The sequence below is a fragment of the Tigriopus californicus genome, chromosome 4 (genome assembly GCF_007210705.1).
Source record: "Tigriopus californicus strain San Diego chromosome 4, Tcal_SD_v2.1, whole genome shotgun sequence".
NCBI classification, from domain to species: domain Eukaryota; kingdom Metazoa; phylum Arthropoda; class Copepoda; order Harpacticoida; family Harpacticidae; genus Tigriopus; species Tigriopus californicus.
The window spans coordinates 11,957,499-11,973,639 of NC_081443.1; the positions used below are offsets into that span (position 1 = coordinate 11,957,499).

General features: G+C 46.3%; 5 protein-coding genes across 6 annotated transcripts; 2 read left to right on the forward strand and 3 right to left on the reverse strand.

The window, feature by feature from the left end:
* Positions 1–918: 918 nt before the first annotated feature.
* LOC131879282 (transducin beta-like protein 3) lies at positions 919–4,956 on the reverse strand. The gene has a single exon (XM_059225555.1). It carries the CDS (start codon positions 4,685–4,687, stop codon positions 2,426–2,428), a length of 2,262 nt encoding a protein of 753 aa, XP_059081538.1. The 5' UTR covers positions 4,688–4,956; the 3' UTR covers positions 919–2,425.
* Positions 4,957–7,063: 2,107 nt separating this feature from the next.
* Positions 7,064–11,408, forward strand: LOC131878769 (SURP and G-patch domain-containing protein 1-like). Of its 2 annotated transcripts, none has more exons than XM_059224883.1 (10): positions 7,064–7,445; positions 8,479–8,762; positions 8,953–9,121; positions 9,257–9,348; positions 9,986–10,164; positions 10,412–10,516; positions 10,582–10,725; positions 10,800–10,960; positions 11,029–11,158; positions 11,225–11,408. In XM_059224883.1, exons 1-10 carry the CDS (start codon positions 7,252–7,254, stop codon positions 11,249–11,251), a joined length of 1,485 nt encoding a protein of 494 aa, XP_059080866.1. In that variant the 5' UTR covers positions 7,064–7,251; the 3' UTR covers positions 11,252–11,408. The 2 variants fall into 2 exon arrangements, with proteins under 2 accessions (XP_059080866.1, XP_059080867.1); XM_059224884.1 differs by having other exon boundaries at positions 8,482–8,762.
* On the reverse strand, positions 11,197–13,369 carry LOC131878770 (ethanolaminephosphotransferase 1-like). The gene is made up of 2 exons (XM_059224885.1): positions 11,772–13,369; positions 11,197–11,552 (listed from the first exon to the last, which is right to left on the reverse strand). The coding sequence occupies exons 1-2, from the start codon at positions 12,968–12,970 to the stop codon at positions 11,537–11,539; spliced, it is 1,215 nt and encodes a 404-aa protein (XP_059080868.1). The 5' UTR covers positions 12,971–13,369; the 3' UTR covers positions 11,197–11,536.
* Positions 13,370–13,462: 93 nt separating this feature from the next.
* Positions 13,463–14,866, forward strand: LOC131878771 (PRELI domain-containing protein 1, mitochondrial-like). The gene has a single exon (XM_059224886.1). It carries the CDS (start codon positions 13,982–13,984, stop codon positions 14,651–14,653), a length of 672 nt encoding a protein of 223 aa, XP_059080869.1. The 5' UTR covers positions 13,463–13,981; the 3' UTR covers positions 14,654–14,866.
* On the reverse strand, positions 14,864–15,907 carry LOC131878772 (hemagglutinin/amebocyte aggregation factor-like). Its single transcript, XM_059224887.1, has 4 exons — positions 15,706–15,907; positions 15,519–15,644; positions 15,230–15,450; positions 14,864–15,151 (listed from the first exon to the last, which is right to left on the reverse strand). Exons 1-4 carry the CDS (start codon positions 15,832–15,834, stop codon positions 15,097–15,099), a joined length of 531 nt encoding a protein of 176 aa, XP_059080870.1. The 5' UTR covers positions 15,835–15,907; the 3' UTR covers positions 14,864–15,096.
* Positions 15,908–16,141: the final 234 nt, after the last annotated feature.

The window sequence follows — 16,141 nt, forward strand, 5'->3', positions numbered from 1 at the left end:
CTTGCAATTTGCATTTCGGGGCGAACGGACCAACTCGATTAAATGGAGGAAAATGGAATTCGGCACACCGAATGAATCAAGTGGCACTTTGTAGACACTTTGGTTGGAGATGACCAGTTCATTCACATACTTCTTTCTTGATTTGATCTGTGTGTCACTTTACTCTTTTCAATTTTAGTAAGCCTCCAAAATCTTTTTCTTGTGTGCTTTGTTGGCTTTTTGTTTCATTTTTTTTTAGTTTTGCATGCCATTTCAATGATTGGTGAGGAGGTATTTCATTAATTATTCTAACAACATTTGTTTTTGCTCAGAGAGCCACATTGGTCTCATTCGTTGTTGTGAAGGAATGTAGAAAGACATTTTCAAAATTGGCCATCAAAAATGTACAGCACAGTTCACGCAACGGATCCAATCCTGTCTGTCCTCTTTGCTTAGAGCTATAAAAATGAAGGCCCTTCTTGCAGCCCGCTTGCCGCAAGCCAAGATCCTCGCCCAACATCCATCTGACGGTTCCATTAGACGCGTAGAGGTCAATACCTGCTTGACATATTCCTACTGACTCATTTGGTATTTTTCAACAAAGGCCTCCATAGCATCACTCAAGCTCTCAATAATTTTATTGATTTGATGTTTTGGTGCAGCTATGTCTTTCCTGGCATCAACGTGGTCCAAAATCCTGTAAACTTGGTCAAAACAGGAAGAATCATTCCAATTATGAATTTGATTTCAGGGGAATGAAAAAAGGTCTTGCGCACTTGCCGAAAACAGAAAAATACTCTAGAGCGCAAGTGTCATTGAGAAACGCCGAGAGGAACCTCTTTTGTTTCGAGTCCGGTGGCCTGGGATGGACTTAAATACAATCCTGGAAGGAACTATACCAAGTAGTACACCGGTTTGTTTAATTAGAGAGGCCAGTCATCAGTAGAACACACGTTTATTCTGCCCCGACTGCAATTGCGAGTCAGGCTTGTAAGACCCCATCGAAATATAAAATTTATACACGAGCATCGTAATTAATTAGATCATACCAAATACCCGTTTTCTAAGAATTCGTCAAAATTGATGTAATTCCACGGTCAATATACAAAGTATCTATTATTTGTTCCGGGCGTGCTCAGTAGCTCCATTCGCATTCGATTGGTCCTCGCCTCGTAATGTCTCGTGGGTTAGTGCGACTGAAGATGATCCCTTGCATTGGGACAATGGCCATGAATGCCTTGAAAGCATTCATAATCAGATATTTCTCATATCTTCATCTATGCTGTACAGTCGAAGACGTTTAAGTCTATCACAATACCCAAAGTGATTCATGCCACTTATGTTTTGGGTAAAATAGCGTTGTGACCTCTTTACTATTTGTAGAGCAAACGAGGTCACTGGAGCTCAGGGGAGGCACACTCGAGATGGGACTGGACAACAGATTTGTACAAGGTTAGCAAGGTGGTCATGTCTCTGGATTTAATCGCGTGGTATATGTTTTCACTAGTTTGAAAGGGATTGACGGCTTTCGCTGGGATGTACTCGTCAAATGTGTCTATGTCTGTGATGGTCGAAAATCTTTGAATTTTGCCATCTGTGTCGTCCAGTGAAATGGGGGGAAAGATCAGCAGAGCCTCCGAACGTTACGAGCTGCACTTGTTATAATTCAAGAACATATGATTGTCTCTGACCCAAGTGTAGTCAAGCAATGAAGTCCACATCTCTTCTTTTTCGGGCTCCTTCATTGTTTAATTTGCTTCCCTCTGATATTCGTAGGGAATACGTATGCCTTGTTGATCCGGTAGCATCTTTCAAGGCAGACTTGGACAAATTTTAAGATGGCATTCCAGATCAACCCTACATTCAAAGACTAGCTCGGTCTGCCAACTCACATTCGTTGGTAGACTAAATATCATATATAGATTGAAAGGTAATAAAATGACGAATTATAACCTTTCATGTTAATAGTACTGGGGATTACATTCCTTGTAGCGGTAACCAGATCGAGTGTTGCGAGGACACTTTTCCGGTACGAGACGGTCAAATCTTACATAGTGATTGGACTTGCGATTGGAAAATCTATCAAACGCATACCGCTAATGGTGGAACGAAAAATTGCAACCAACTGTACAAAGCAATAAGGTTGCCAACTCTCAAAACTGTCTTGACCGCACACTTTGAAGTTTTGGGTTAAAAATTATGGTCTTACGATGGCCTCGAAACCCCAAGGAATGTGCATTCCGCAGTCCTGGGGTTGAACCCGACTGAGAATAACTAGAAAATAAAGCAGTTGAAAATTCTTCGGCAGGTTTCGCTGCGTTTGGCCATTTGAATTTTGGACGTATCTTACGATTTCGAACGCTTCAACGGTAAACTTTAAATCGCATCGGGAAACCAAGTACAAATCACACACCAACGGGTTTCATTGGATCCAGCGTGTGTGTATTCAAATCTTTAGTAATAGGTCAACAATGCTCACTTTGGCTAGTTCTTTGGAGACTCGCTCATAATGTTTCTGTGAAAAAGATAGAAATTGGTAGATTTGAGCGGATTCTAAGAGACTCAAGTCATGACCACGATCGATTAGAATGGAGAAGATCTCTTGTCCCAAGAGGAACGTGCGAGTGTTCTGATTGAGGTGAATACTGAATTTCAAGAAATTCTGCAAATATTTACTCGGCAGCCGTTGGATCAGATTGGTTCGCACCTGATTCGGGCAATTGGACAGGATCTCGTGGAGTTTCCGGGTCTGCTTCAGTCTCAAACAGGCCAAAACCGCCTTATCCAACTTCCCTTGCTTGAGAGCATTGTCTAAGCTCTGCATTAGCTTGATCTGAGTGGTTTGCTCCTGCTCCTTCTTCAATTTGATGTTCTGGGTATTATCGTCCCATATGAGGAACTGATTGTTGGTTCCACAAGAGATGATTTGGTCCCCGATTTGGACCATCTTCCACGCTTGAGCTTCATGATGGTTGTAGGCAGCCAACTTGGGTGCATTTTCGTTGGTCTTCCATATGGTGAAGGCTCCATCTAGAGACAATGAAATCAACGTCTTGGGCGAATGGATCAAAAGATCACACGCGGGTGAAAGCAATCCTTCCAAGGTTCGAGCACAATCATAGGGGCCAATATTCCAGATCTTGACCGCCCCGTCCAAACTGGAGGAGATGATCTGGGGTTCACAGTGAGAGAACTTGGCCGCAATCACGCCTCGACGATGTCCGGATAGTGCGGCCACGCGTTGCATATCCTCGGCGCGCCAAATCTTGGCCGTCTTGTCCAAGGAAGCGGTCAAGATCAACCCTCGGTTAGAGTCGACATCGATGGCTTTGACCTCCTTCCCATGGGACAAAGTGGTGGCTATGGTCTTGGCCTCGGTTTGATCGGGTTCTAAAGCCCAGGTCTTCAATATCCCATCCACGTCACCCGTGAACAATAGACGGTCGAGGAGGAAGGTCTGCGTAATGGCAGCTGCATTCACGCATTGGGCCAAGACTTCAATGGTTTGATCATCACGTTGCCACACGAAGATCTCGCGTCGTTTCCCCAAGGAGGCAAAAGTGGGACGACCGCCGGAGGCGTTGCCGGCTAAGGCCACCACGCCCTCTTGATGGGGCGTGTCAAACACTTTGACGGTCAGAGACTCGACCGACATGATCTTGAGAGCGTTTTCCATTGTGGACAAGACCACTTCCCGGCCTTCGGTGATCAAGCACAAATCCGTGAGAGGTTCTTGGAACAAGCATTGCACGCGATCGGGACTGAACACCAGATCCTCTTGCCAAACCCGTAATTCATCTTGGGCGGAGAAATTCAAGGCTTTAATATCGCGACCTTTCAAGGTGGGTAAATCCGTGATGGTCGTCATCTCTTGGCCTGAACTTAAATCCCAGCCCCGCAATTGCCCGCGCGAACCGCCCGTGGTTAATCGACCCGCCGTACTGAAGGCCAAGGTTTGGATGTCTTCAAAGACCGGAATCAGATGGACCAAAGTCCCACTATCCTGACTCCAAACTGTCAAAATCTGGTCTCGACCCGCCGCCACCAAGCACGAGCGATTAGCCGCTAATGCGGCCACGCCCGACTTATGTCGTTCCAAGGTTTGAGGGGCTCGACCCAACTCATCCAAACGATACACGAGAATAGGACCCAGCACCGTGCCCACGTTCAAATGACCGGCGGGATCCAGCAGCATGGCTGTGGGATGATGGGAGGGTGCGCGAGCCGCTTTTTGACCCGCGTAGGCGGGCAAATCCCATACTCGAAGCGAAGCTGATTGACCCACGGAGAGCGAAGCCAGCTTTGAGCCGGCCGCATCCACGGCTAGAAAGGGGATGGGCCCGATGTGGGCGGATTTGAGGGTGCGGATTAAGGTCAGTTGGGGGCCTTGACTGTGACGAATCAGACCCGAACGATGAGCGGTCCAGATTTGACTGGAGGGGGCGTGCACGGTCAGACTGAGAATGGGGTCATCGGCGGGGGCCAAGGTCAAGGCCGAACTCAGGCTCAGATTGCGGTTCAGATCCAAACAGCGGAGACTGCCCGCTTCCGCCACCACTAAATGCCCGTCCAACCAGCCCACTAAGGCCGTCACAGGTTGGCCGTGCCCTTGAATCCAAGGGCGAGCCCGCCATAAGTCCGAGTCCGTGGCATCATCCGTGGCATCCGTGGGCCCCATCATAGACGCCACGGAAGACAGAGGCGCCATATTGCCGCCCAAGAGAGCTGCTCACTTCACTCAGAGGTTCAAATTTCAAAAGTTGGATGGGATCCGACGAGGTCAGAAATGAGAAATAACGTAAGGCTGACTGACCATCACTCACACGTGTTGTGTTGTGTTGTGAAACACTCGCGATCAATGACAACACGTGGCCAGGGTGACCCCATGCTTTTGACCCAATGGAGCCCAGTGCGGAATGGGGCGTGACATTTTTGGAAAAAGTTGAAAAGCTAAGCCGAATGCGAAAAAGAGCCGAAAAAGAGGACTATCCAACCCTAGAAATACACACTCTTTTCACTTTGTTGGCGCCAAAGACGGTGTGCGTGTGAGTCACCGGAAAACACGAAGCTGAGTGTTGGTTGGGGCTGCCAGTTATGGGTGGTTGGATTTAATTATGGTAGTCCCATCTCAGTCAATGCATGTGAAAGAAGAGAAACTAATCAAACAAAATGTCACGTAGCGCTAAGCCAGTGCTAAAACCGGGCTGTCCATTTCAAAAGACAGCTGAAAATATTATAGGCGCCATGTCGAATAGTTTTTGAGCTAGGTTTCCCCCCCCCCAAGCATGAGAAAAGAGCCAGATCTGGCCACGTTGCCCGTGAGACCTCAGAGCGTGACCGCTTCTTAAACGGTCGGGACAAATATAACCTAGTGATGGATGACAATGATCGAAATGACACCTAAATGATGGGTGGCCAGTGCAACATGCTACAGTCGATACCTGACAAATGTCCATGCATCAAACCTTAGCTATTCCTCACATTATTAGGCGGAATGTGGCCTTTCTGGCTGGAAATCCCAGGTGTCACCTTGACCAAGTGGTGCGTTTTGTTCAAGCTCCTAATATATAGATAGACAGCAGCACCTCCGAAAGAAAACAAACGGGGGGCGAAGGGTGACGTCATAGCGGATATAAGAAACAAAGAGCACGCAGATAAAACTAGGACTCTCTAGTAGAAGAACAGACACCATGCCAGCTGTGTTTGAGCTTGAACACATGGGCCTATCAGGCGTTGGGGGGAAGATAAGTTGTCCAACAGTATTATGGTCACCATTACCACCGTCCATGCTCCTGTTGGCTTTCCATCACTTCACAGCTACTGCCCTGATGGCAATTTGGTTTAGAGATGGGAGTTTGGCAAGGTCTAGGAGCTCCGCAATTGAAACTTAGTTGGCCCTTTTCCTGCCATTTATGGACCTTGCCACGTCATTATAACTCCAACCATAAGTCCAAAGGCCTACAGCTGAAGATATTTGCCCTTGGGGAGGTGATGGGCAAGTCTTGCAATCATGCCAGCCCATTGCCTAGCTTCTCTGGCCAGATGGATGTGTTGTGGGGAAGTGGTCAAATGACACACCAAGACGCTTGATCTCCCTTGCCACCCCAACAACTAAACCATTCACCAATATATTAAAGGCGTCACACACCTTAGGCGTGATGCGGCTGCCAACCATAAGTTGTGTCTTTGCTGCTATAAGGACAGGATCATTCCGATTGGCAAATGGGCAAAGGCTTCTGCCTGCTCATTCAGCAGGACTGCGGATTGAGGATCATTGGCAACTGCCCAGACGCTGATGTCATCAACATATCCAATTATATCGCCCCCATTGAGGCCAATCAGGCATGTCAGCCAGATACCGTATTAGTTTTTGTTGAGTTTATTTTTAGCTACATAAATCATTGGTTTGTCTGAAAAGATTTGTCATGATAGATATAACATTTATTTCATTTTCAAAGTTTCTAAAAATGTTTTACATGTTATGATGCAATGTTCATTTTTAATTTAGGAAGGGGGTCATTAGATAAAAGTTGAAAAAAGCAAGTTTAGATGAATTTATAAACCCTTGTTTTCTCTTTAAAACTAGACCAGAGTTTATAAAATTTTGTATGAAACCTTGGTTTGATCATTTATTGGTTGTTAAATGAAGCTATTTAACTAAGCAAGAAAGCACTTCTAAGTGCCTTAAGTTATTCATGAGCTGGTTTAAAGTTTCTGTTACCTTTTTGGTTTATAAACAAATGTCTATCATTCGAACTAATCTCATCCAACCCCTATCCTAGGACGGCACTTTGAAAATGTAAATCTGCTTCTTGTACTCAAATTGTAGCTCAAATTCACAATCATATTGCACCTTTTGACATTACTTAACATTTTCAATACTTCTTTTATTGATGGCATGATGTTCAATCAGAGATATATATATAGCTAAATACAAAGCCCAAATCCGTTCATTTCTCAGCCAATCCTCACCGGTTGACCCCTGCCGTATTATATCCAATGACGTCACCCAGTTGGCAACTGGATGCTTGGAAGTGCATCAGTCTTGAGATCAAGTCCATCAGTGACAAAGCTCAATTCAAGAGAGCTTCCTTCCTTGTTTAAGCTACAGCTTCCAACTCATGAGGAGTTCGTTGGGCAGTCCATCTGCATTGGACAATGAAAGGCCAGTGTTAATCAGACCAGAGTCAGCCTCAGCTGGAGATCAGCCCGACTAAGTGGAGCCCATATCTCAGCTCCCCACGACCATCCCCCGCCCACTCTCCCGTGGCCATGTCGGGCCCACCCCCGGGCCCGCCTCGTCGCTCAGATGGGCGTCGCTCGGCCGAGATGAGCGCTCAACAAGATTGGTTAGCGGCCAAGAAGGCCGAAATCGAGGCCAAGAAACGCGTGGGTCAGGCGCCTCCGCATCCCGTCCCGGCGCCACCCGTGGTTGCGGCTGCTCCTCCGCCCGTGGTGGCTACAGGGTAAACACCTGATTCCTCACATTTGGCCGGCCCAATTATGGCTTATATAATGGCTGCTCTCGCTCGAATATTGGCCAGGAATCGGTGGATCCCAAAGCTCTATAGTTAGTTGATTGAGTAAGAATGACGTAGTTTTCCAACCTGAAATAGGTCCTTTCGAACCGAATGAAGTTCAGGCAAAGTCGATGACCAATGAATGACAATCCTGTCTTGAATTTAGCCCCTAGAAACTTTAGACAACTTCATATTCCAACGATCAACGATCCTAAGTTGTTGACGCCAAACTTTAAAGACCACACTCTAACATAAATACTGAATATTCCTCGGACTTTTAAACATCTAATCTCTGTGGGGTGAAGGCCGCACCCATTTGTCGAGCTCATTCCCCAGATTGCGTGTTGGGTTGTTACGGATCAGATGATGGCAGGATTGCTGTCGTTCGGATCGTTTGCTCGGCCTACTGTCTATCTGATAGTGGGCGTCCCAATGACGTGACGAGTAGTACCCTTCAGTCATGACAGCCATCATGAAATTTTACCCTCACCCTCTAGAACAGCCTTGGGTTCGCCCAAATATGCTTGGAAGCAAGCAGGTACTCGTGTGGCAATTCAAAGGTTAAATCCCACACAGATGCTTGGAGCCAGTTAGCCTGAATTTTAAGCCTTTCTACAAACCGCTATTGGGAATAGATTCTCTAGCAATTCAAGATGAAAGAGTTAGAAATCTAATTTTATTTAGCTTTCAATTTTTCAAATGATGTGATATCTGATCTACCAACGAAGTAGAGTGGGCAGATCTGCCTAGCCCTCAAATGTAAGGTTGATCAGGAATGTTGATGAAAAAATTGTCCAAGTCTGACTTAAATCCTGCTACAGGATCAACACCTACATACTCCCTACGAATATTTGAGTACAATGAACGAGCCCGAGAAAGAAAAGATGTGGACTAACAGGAAGCACCACCGCGACTCAGAAGTGAAGAATTGGGCTTTTTTTTGACTCATTTGCGACTTGTTCTCCATCCCTATGTTCAGCAGTTCTTTGGTCCCGGACACGAAACCCTCGGTGCCGAGCTTACCCTTCTCCAATGATGGCAGCTTTCTGGAGCAATTTAAACGCTTGCAAGAGCAGCAAAAATCCAAAGCCAACCCTGCGGTCAAAGTTGAGCCCGTGGTGGCTCCACCTCCGCCCCTCAAAAAAGTCGCCTCCACCGTCAAAACGGAGCCTGTTCCTGGTCCCTCATCCCAGAGTAGCGGTCCATGGTTCATGAGCGCTTTGGAGCGGGCCAAACAGATCGCTCAATCTTTCAGTCATCCAGGTGAGTGACCCATCCATGCCCATCCCCTTACCTCCATTGGCCCTTTTCAGGCGGAACCTCGGGTAGCCCCCCCCCCAGCCTTCTTCCCTCGCGAACTCTCAAGCACTACTTGTTAGTGGTATCCCTCCCCCTGCCCCGCCCATGAGCTCTGTCCCTGGAGGTTGGCTCGATATTGATGCGTTGTCTCTAGTCTCTCCTCTAGAAACGGGTCCCAGTTCGTCCTCTAGTGTCCCGGTGGAGAACAAGTTTGAGAGGCCGTTGCCCCAGGTGGCCGATGAACTGGCCTCCCTCGTGGCCGTCAATGGAGACCATGTCGAGGCCATGGCTCGCGAGCGTAACCTCGAGGAGCGGGAACTCCTGTAAGCGCGTTAGCTCCCAGCGCCGCATGTCCAGTGGGCGGGCTGCGAGTGGGCGTGTCCCCCTGATCGATTGTCCAATGAGTTTGGTTGGGTGACTTGCCTGGGGTTAATGAACTTGTTTTCGATTGCTTTCAGGTTCTTGCAGGACAGTCAAAGCGAGCTGTATCAACAGTATCGATCCAAAGTGGAGGCCCTTCGCTCTGGGATGAAAGATGAAAAGAAGAGAGGTAGTTGTTATTACGTTATTTATTTGCGATTTCGCACGATAAGTGCTCTGACTGGTTTTTTTAATGACAGAGAGCGCTAGTTTTTTCTGTTCTATTGGGCACTCGCCTGATTGAGGCCCGTTGATTTCTCATTTATTGGGAACCTATCGTTTCCAGTTAAACAACAAAGCCACCCGTCGGTTCTGTTCAGACCGGTTTCATTGTTGGAGGGAAATAGAATCTCATGGCCATAAATGCTCACATCACGAAACGCACTTAACCTTTAATTTTCTCCAATTTGAGATCCATCTTTGATTTCTTCCCTTTTCCACAATTCTTCTTAGACATGACATTGTAAATCCTGGAGTAACTTTTTGGCAGTTCCATTCTTTTTTTTGTTGATAAGCTTCGTTTTTTTTTGGTATGTTCGACCTAATCATAAATAACTTTCATTTACTTATAATTGAGCACTTCCCCTGACCTTTATTGTGTACGTCTTTTAAGCCTTCGAAAACAACTGCTGGTTGACAATTATTTGGATGTGAAATGGTTACCTCTCCTCCAAAATGCGTGAAGTTATTTCTTGCTGCTAGGTCTTTAGTTTTCTATGACAGCCCAAAAATTAACAAATTACAATTGTTTTTTGTTTTTCTTCCAGCTCGAAAAAGTCGTTGGGGTGCCCAAGAAGAAAAAGTCGAAGAAGTAAAGCAAGAAAGCGAATCTCTCGGAAAAGGTGCGATGAATCGATCTCCTCATCTGGTTCAATATGCCATGAAAGTATTTGGTTCCGCGGATTTGGAGGATCATCAATGGAAACAATGCGAAGATCAAATGAAGGCAAGTCCAGATGATATTCTCGTAACCAGTGCTTCCAATTATCTTCATCCCATTTTGTGATGACAACTCATCCTTGCACTGAGATACTCAAGATGTCGTCTTGGAGAATCAGATGTGGAAAAAACTAGGGTTTTCTGAAAAAAAAGAATGGTCACCATTCATGCACCAAATTGTCCACCGATTCAGTTGGATCCGAACATGGCCATAAATGCATTGACTTGAAGGGAACCGAAATATCTTTTTGCAGATGAGTGCAATATACCAAGAAATGCTGAAGAAGCAAACTCAGAACGAAGCCATGCTCCAATCCGGAAAGCGAAAGTACGAGTACGATTCCGACGAAGAAACCGAGGTACAGTATTTTTCAACAATTGTAAGTCACCGTCACCCAGTACTAACACTTCATCCCCTTGGTAGGGTGGAACATGGGAACACAAGGCCAGGAAGTTGGAAATGGAGAAAACCTCCAACAAGGCCGAAGAATTGACTCAAGCCGCCAAAGGAAGACATCACATCGGAGATTTTCTCCCTCCAGACGAGCTGAAAAAGTTCATTGCCAAGGTGGGACAAGGAAATAAGGGGTTTCTAGTCATGAGCTTCCTCATTATTGATTGGATCTCTAACAATCATTGCAGTATGAAGCCATTCAAAAAGGAGAGACTTTTGACGAGTCGGATTATGTGGAGAACAAGATCAAGGACGACAACAAAGGGTTCAAAATGCTGCAAAAAATGGGCTGGAATGAGGGATCTGGTCTTGGATCCACTGGGCAGGGTATCACCGCACCCATCAATCAGTACGTCCTGTGTAAAAGCAAACTCATTTCATCGAGCCGAAATTGTATGATCCGACTTAATTTTTCAGAGGCAACCAAAGCGACGACAAAAAAGGTTTGGGAGTGACTCGTCCGGATTCTTTGGAAGAAGGCGACGATGAGTTCGACGCATATCGGAAGCGAATGATGTTGGCCTATCGATTTCGACCTAATCCCCTGGTTAGATTGTTTGTTGAAAACGCAATCAGTCAAAAAGGTTCAACGAAAAATTCAATTGTATTTCAGAATAATCCAAGGAGAGCATACTACTAGGAAGGCGTTGAGAATGTGTTACGACTTAAGCAGCGTTGGTTGATTTGTTGCATTGTTCAACAATCATGGAAGCAATACGTTACAGAATGACTGAAGTAGTTTTGCCAATTTGCTGTCTTGACACTGAACAACACTGATAATATATGTGTAATATTGATATGATCATGTTTCGAGTTCAACAAAGCCTGTCTGCTTTTCTGTCTGTCTGAGAGAAGGTGAGAAAATGAGACCACTCAAACCCAGTCAGTCATGTGCTCTGACCTCTCTAGAAACATCTGTCTTCCTTTACTTGGATTTTGATCTGAAAAGGGATGAAGAAGAACATTTTCAGTAAGAACAAGGCAAGCAAGAAACGGAAATCATCGACAAGGGACGAAACAGAGGAGGTGGGACAAACGCCATTCAAAAGGAAAGAACTTATCACAGACTTAACAATTGATCAAGCTCAGCTCAACTTTAGTCGCTAATAATCTCATCATCATCATCATGATCCTCCTCCTCATCTGAACTGGGTAACAACCTGTGCTCCGCAGTCGGGCCTCCTCCACTCGAAATCCGGAAACAGTCCACCTTCAGGTGATCGCACATCTGTCGCACCACACAAATCACGTAATGCAAATGAGCCAGTGTGATCAGAGCACTCAAAGCGAACAAGAGCCAGCACTCTTGGCTGAGGCTCAAGAGCCCGAAGACTGACACGCCCATGGCCAAGGCCAATGGCAGTAGGAGATAGTTCAGCAGCTCGCAACGCGTGGAGCTCATTTGGGCAATGATGAGGCGACAGCTCATGTTGGCATACAGAGTGCCACTCATGTAAAAGAACAAGCGGAGTTGATTCTCCAAGATATTGTTCTTGGACCAGATCACCCATCCCATGCACAGAACAAAGGCCACGGTGTAGGAGACCATGGGGCGGATGCACTCGTGCAAAGGCTTCATTTTGCCCGTCTTGTTTTGGTAGGAGCTCACGATATTCTTGACGGTCATGAAAAATGAGATTAGGTAGCAGCACACGTAGAGGATGATTTCGAAAACGGGTCCGGCAGAGTAGCCACCGGGTAGCTTGACTTTCCACATTTCGAATCCACCAAAGGCCGTGCTCATGTACAGGACAGTCCCGAAAAGCATGGCCAGGTCGTAGCTCCAGGGAAGGTACATGATCCCAGTGTTGTATTTCTCCCAATGAGCAATGTGAAATACGAAGAACACGCTCCACAGAATGAAGTACATCCGGAACTCTGGCACACTGAATCCATCGCCATTGCGGCCAAACACGGAGTAGAAGGTGGCCGTGATAAACAAGGTTGACCAGGAATCGCACCCGTGATCAAACAGCTCGCCCAAAGGTGTGCTTGTGCCCGTTCTTCGGGCTTGTTTCCCATCGATCCCGTCCAAGGTGTGTGCCAAAAATAGGAAGATGGAGACCAAGACCCAGGCCCATGAGGGAATGGGTGTGGCTCCGGATCCCAAGACACTAGCTTGATAATGGGGATCAAACACGGCTGTGATAGCGTTGTGGGCTATACAACACAAAAAGCCCACAAACGTGAGGAGATTAGGGGCCACCCATCTGGGACAGAGCTTGACAATCTGGTTCCAAAATGGATGCATGACATAGTTGGACAAAGGGCTCGTGTCCTTGCAGCTATACTTGTAGGAGTCGAACCCCACCACAATATCCGGACCCAGATACTGGTAGTTGAACATGGTGGATAACATACTGGATCTCTCTGGCCTTGGACAGTCCTTGTATGGTTTCACCTCAAGTAAATGCTCCCTGGAGTCACTCAAAAGTCGGCAGAGTCCAAGATGTAACGACGTCACATGTTTAATTGAAGAGATAACCGTGGAAAATGCTCTGGAGGAACCACTCACACAGCTTCTAAATGGCGATTATCTGATTATCTAGTCATTCAAATCAAACAAATTTAAAGTCTGTGTGAGGACAACGAGCTTGCAGGCCGCACTTTTCGAAACAAGCCACGGAATGGAATCCATCCACTAACAGGCCAAGACGCGTGCTCAATTTACTCTCACTGAGCCACTACCCCCCTTACCCGATTAGTCAGTTTCAGGTTTGGCCAACACAATTTTAAAGTTTGTCGCTCTTTTTTTCTCTCCGTGCTTCTTAGTACGAGGCGTGCCTCAGAGCAATGTACTCTAAAACCTCTCAATTGATCCGAGGGTGAGAAAGTTAGTCCTACGCAAGGTAGTTTACCCAAATCAATGTAGCCAGTTGGCGCCAAATCCAGCGAATCTTGGTTCTCAAGTTACCAATGATTAGCTGAAGATAAGAACATTGGAAAACAAGAAAAATCCACAAAACGTTACGGCTTTCTTCTGGAATCCGCGCCTTGGTTGAGGACTTCTGAGACAAATCCCTCTCTACCAGTTCACGCTGAATCCTGACTCTGAACGCTCTCTTCTTAAGCCTGTTGGTAGCTGCTCTTTACTCATTGCTCATCCTCGTTCCTCACTCGCCCTCCTCGCTTGCTCACTCTTGTACCTCGGGCTGCCGCCAACCAGACCTGTTTTCCTTTCAGGAGCAGCTACTACAACCTCTTTGAATTCTGCAGCAGCTTGGCGCCTGCACGCGAAAGTGCGGTAGTTGTGACCTCTTTTAGGGAGCTACTTGCTGCCATCTTTTCTCCTGAGATACCTCTGTAGGCGTGACAAAGGCCTGACACGCCTTTCTAGCACCCCGCCATAAACCAGAGCCATCTCAGAAAGATGGCCAAGTACTGCCATACGGTGCACTCTCACCCGTATGCCTGGGATGAAGTGGCAGGGGCCATCTTCCAAAGGTATCCGAATCCCTTTGCCACTCATGTCTTGTCCGAGGACACCGTTGAAAGGGGACTCCTGCAGCCAAATGTGCTCTACTCGAAGCGGTTCTTGACCAAGACCAACAAGCTGCCCAAGTGGAGCGAGAAGTTTGTGATCGGTATCAAGCGTTATGTGCCGTTGGTGGAAGAGTCCATTGTCGACCGGGATGCCAAGGTGATTACGACCTACACAAGGAACGTGGGTCTGAGCCGATTCATGACGGCCATTGAGAAGGTCGAGTACCGACGAGATCCCCATGATCCATCCAAAACCGTGGCTGTCAAGGAGGCCTGGATTGAGTCCGGCCTCTATGGCCTTCGGTCGGCTGTCAAGAACTACGGAGTGGAACGGTTCAAGCAGAACTGCACCCGTGCCACGGATGGGTTCAATCACGTGTTGGCTCATTTTCATCATCAGCAACACTACATCAACGAGATGCGGGTCAAGAAGTGGAACGAGATGAAGCACAAGGGTGAAGTGCTCCGGGCGAATGCCCGCCATGCCGCTGAAGTGGCCAAAGCCCATTCCGTCGTGCGCGCCGAGGAATCCGAGGGTTCAACCAAACCTTCCACGTGAGATTGAAAACGTCAATCTCAATTGCATTCATTCTGATATTAACTTACCCGAATTAAGTGTTCATGGATGTCTGGGATGCATGCTGCCTTTTGGCCGGGCGTGCTACCGAACGACGGCATTTGCTACGCATAATTTGTACGAGCCACTAGTCGCCAAACGTTGCAGTTCCGGATTATGTCTGATCCGTGGCAAAAATAAATGAATATCAACGAATGGTAAAATCCTTTATTGCGAGAATGTCTCATTGGATCCGTTATTTTACAATATTTGTGTTGGCATGTCATCGAGTCATATCCATTTCTTGGTTCAAGGAGTTACTAGGAGTTTACTAATGGTAAAAGACACAATTTTGTTTTGCAAAACCAAAATCCTTCAACTCTGAACTCGGAAGATTTGAAAGTTCTCTTGACCCATCACTAAGGAAAGGAGAATATGGGTCATCGCTACAGTTGTCCGCATGGAGCAAGCTGGCACGTTTGATATTTCCACCGGCGATCCCTGAAATAATTCCCATTTTTTTGTTACCCTCTCAATCAAGTAGATTGCACGGTCGAAGCAGATAAAAATTCAACCTACTCGGGCTTGTTGTCATGGATGGACTCGGCCCCAGTCAAATAATATCCAGTATCGACCCTAAACTCCAGGGGATCGTCAAAATCGTTGACGTAAGATGAGAACCCGCATTCTGAATAACACATTTTCTCTAAAGTACAACATTTGAAATTCCATCGGCGATCTTCCTGGTCATTGTCATGATCAGACTCCATTCCAGTAATCACACCCGCTCCATTTTGACACTATCATGACGATAAGATCTTTAGTCATAAGGTCACATTTCGAAGCAGTTCATCTTTAGCAATATTACCTCGAACAAAAGTGGTTCGTCCAAATTGTTCACCTCTCCTGACCACGAGCATGAGTTGAAAGTTCCATTGACTGGACCGCACTCAAAACGCCAAATTCGATCTTCGGAATCGTTGTCGTGCAAGCTCTGGGAATTGAATTTGTGTTTTTATACGGTGCAATTGGAATCAGAGACTAAAAGCACTCACCTCGATGAAACTAATGGATTCAGCCTCAGGGCATTCAAATTTTAGGAAGCCATCAAGCTCATTGGCCCAATTTGACGATGACACTTTGCCGATGATCAGCAAGAAGCTTATGGCAATGAAAGTCTTCATGTTCGCTTCTTACGATTGCTTGGCACTTGAGCGCTGCTTCTTCATAAACTGATTGTGGTGTGAAAGAATATTTTTCCCTAACAGTCAAGGAATCCTTTATCTCACGATTGTTTGCTAAACTTGTATCTTAAAGGCTAGTACGTCTCAGTCCGCAAAATCGTTTGTTTTACTGCAGAATAAAATGGCTCGAAATTAGGGTAATGAGCATTTTCGTTTTATCGAGTTTGTTAACACCGGTTGAATACAAATGTGTGCTTGTGTAGCTGCAATTCGATTTTCTCATTTTGACGAAGCACTTTTAGAATTA

Excerpts from the sequence above, each read along its gene's own strand:
- LOC131878772 (XM_059224887.1), bottom strand. The coding sequence starts at position 15,834 with ATGAAGACTTTCATTGCCATAAGCTTCTTGCTGATCATCGGCAAAGTG. Across the intron at positions 15,451-15,518 it reads ACGAACCACTTTTGTTCGAG|TGTCAAAATGGAGCGGGTGT; the intron begins GTAATATTGCTA and ends TCGTCATGATAG. Across the intron at positions 15,152-15,229 it reads ATCCATGACAACAAGCCCGA|GGATCGCCGGTGGAAATATC; the intron begins GTAGGTTGAATT and ends GAATTATTTCAG.
- LOC131879282 (XM_059225555.1), bottom strand. The coding sequence starts at position 4,687 with ATGGCGCCTCTGTCTTCCGTGGCGTCTATGATGGGGCCCACGGATGCC.
- LOC131878770 (XM_059224885.1), bottom strand. The coding sequence starts at position 12,970 with ATGTTATCCACCATGTTCAACTACCAGTATCTGGGTCCGGATATTGTG.
- LOC131878771 (XM_059224886.1), top strand. The coding sequence starts at position 13,982 with ATGGCCAAGTACTGCCATACGGTGCACTCTCACCCGTATGCCTGGGAT.
- LOC131878769 (XM_059224883.1), top strand. The coding sequence starts at position 7,252 with ATGTCGGGCCCACCCCCGGGCCCGCCTCGTCGCTCAGATGGGCGTCGC. Across the intron at positions 9,349-9,985 it reads GAAAGATGAAAAGAAGAGAG|CTCGAAAAAGTCGTTGGGGT; the intron begins GTAGTTGTTATT and ends TTTTTCTTCCAG. Across the intron at positions 10,961-11,028 it reads ATCACCGCACCCATCAATCA|AGGCAACCAAAGCGACGACA; the intron begins GTACGTCCTGTG and ends TTAATTTTTCAG.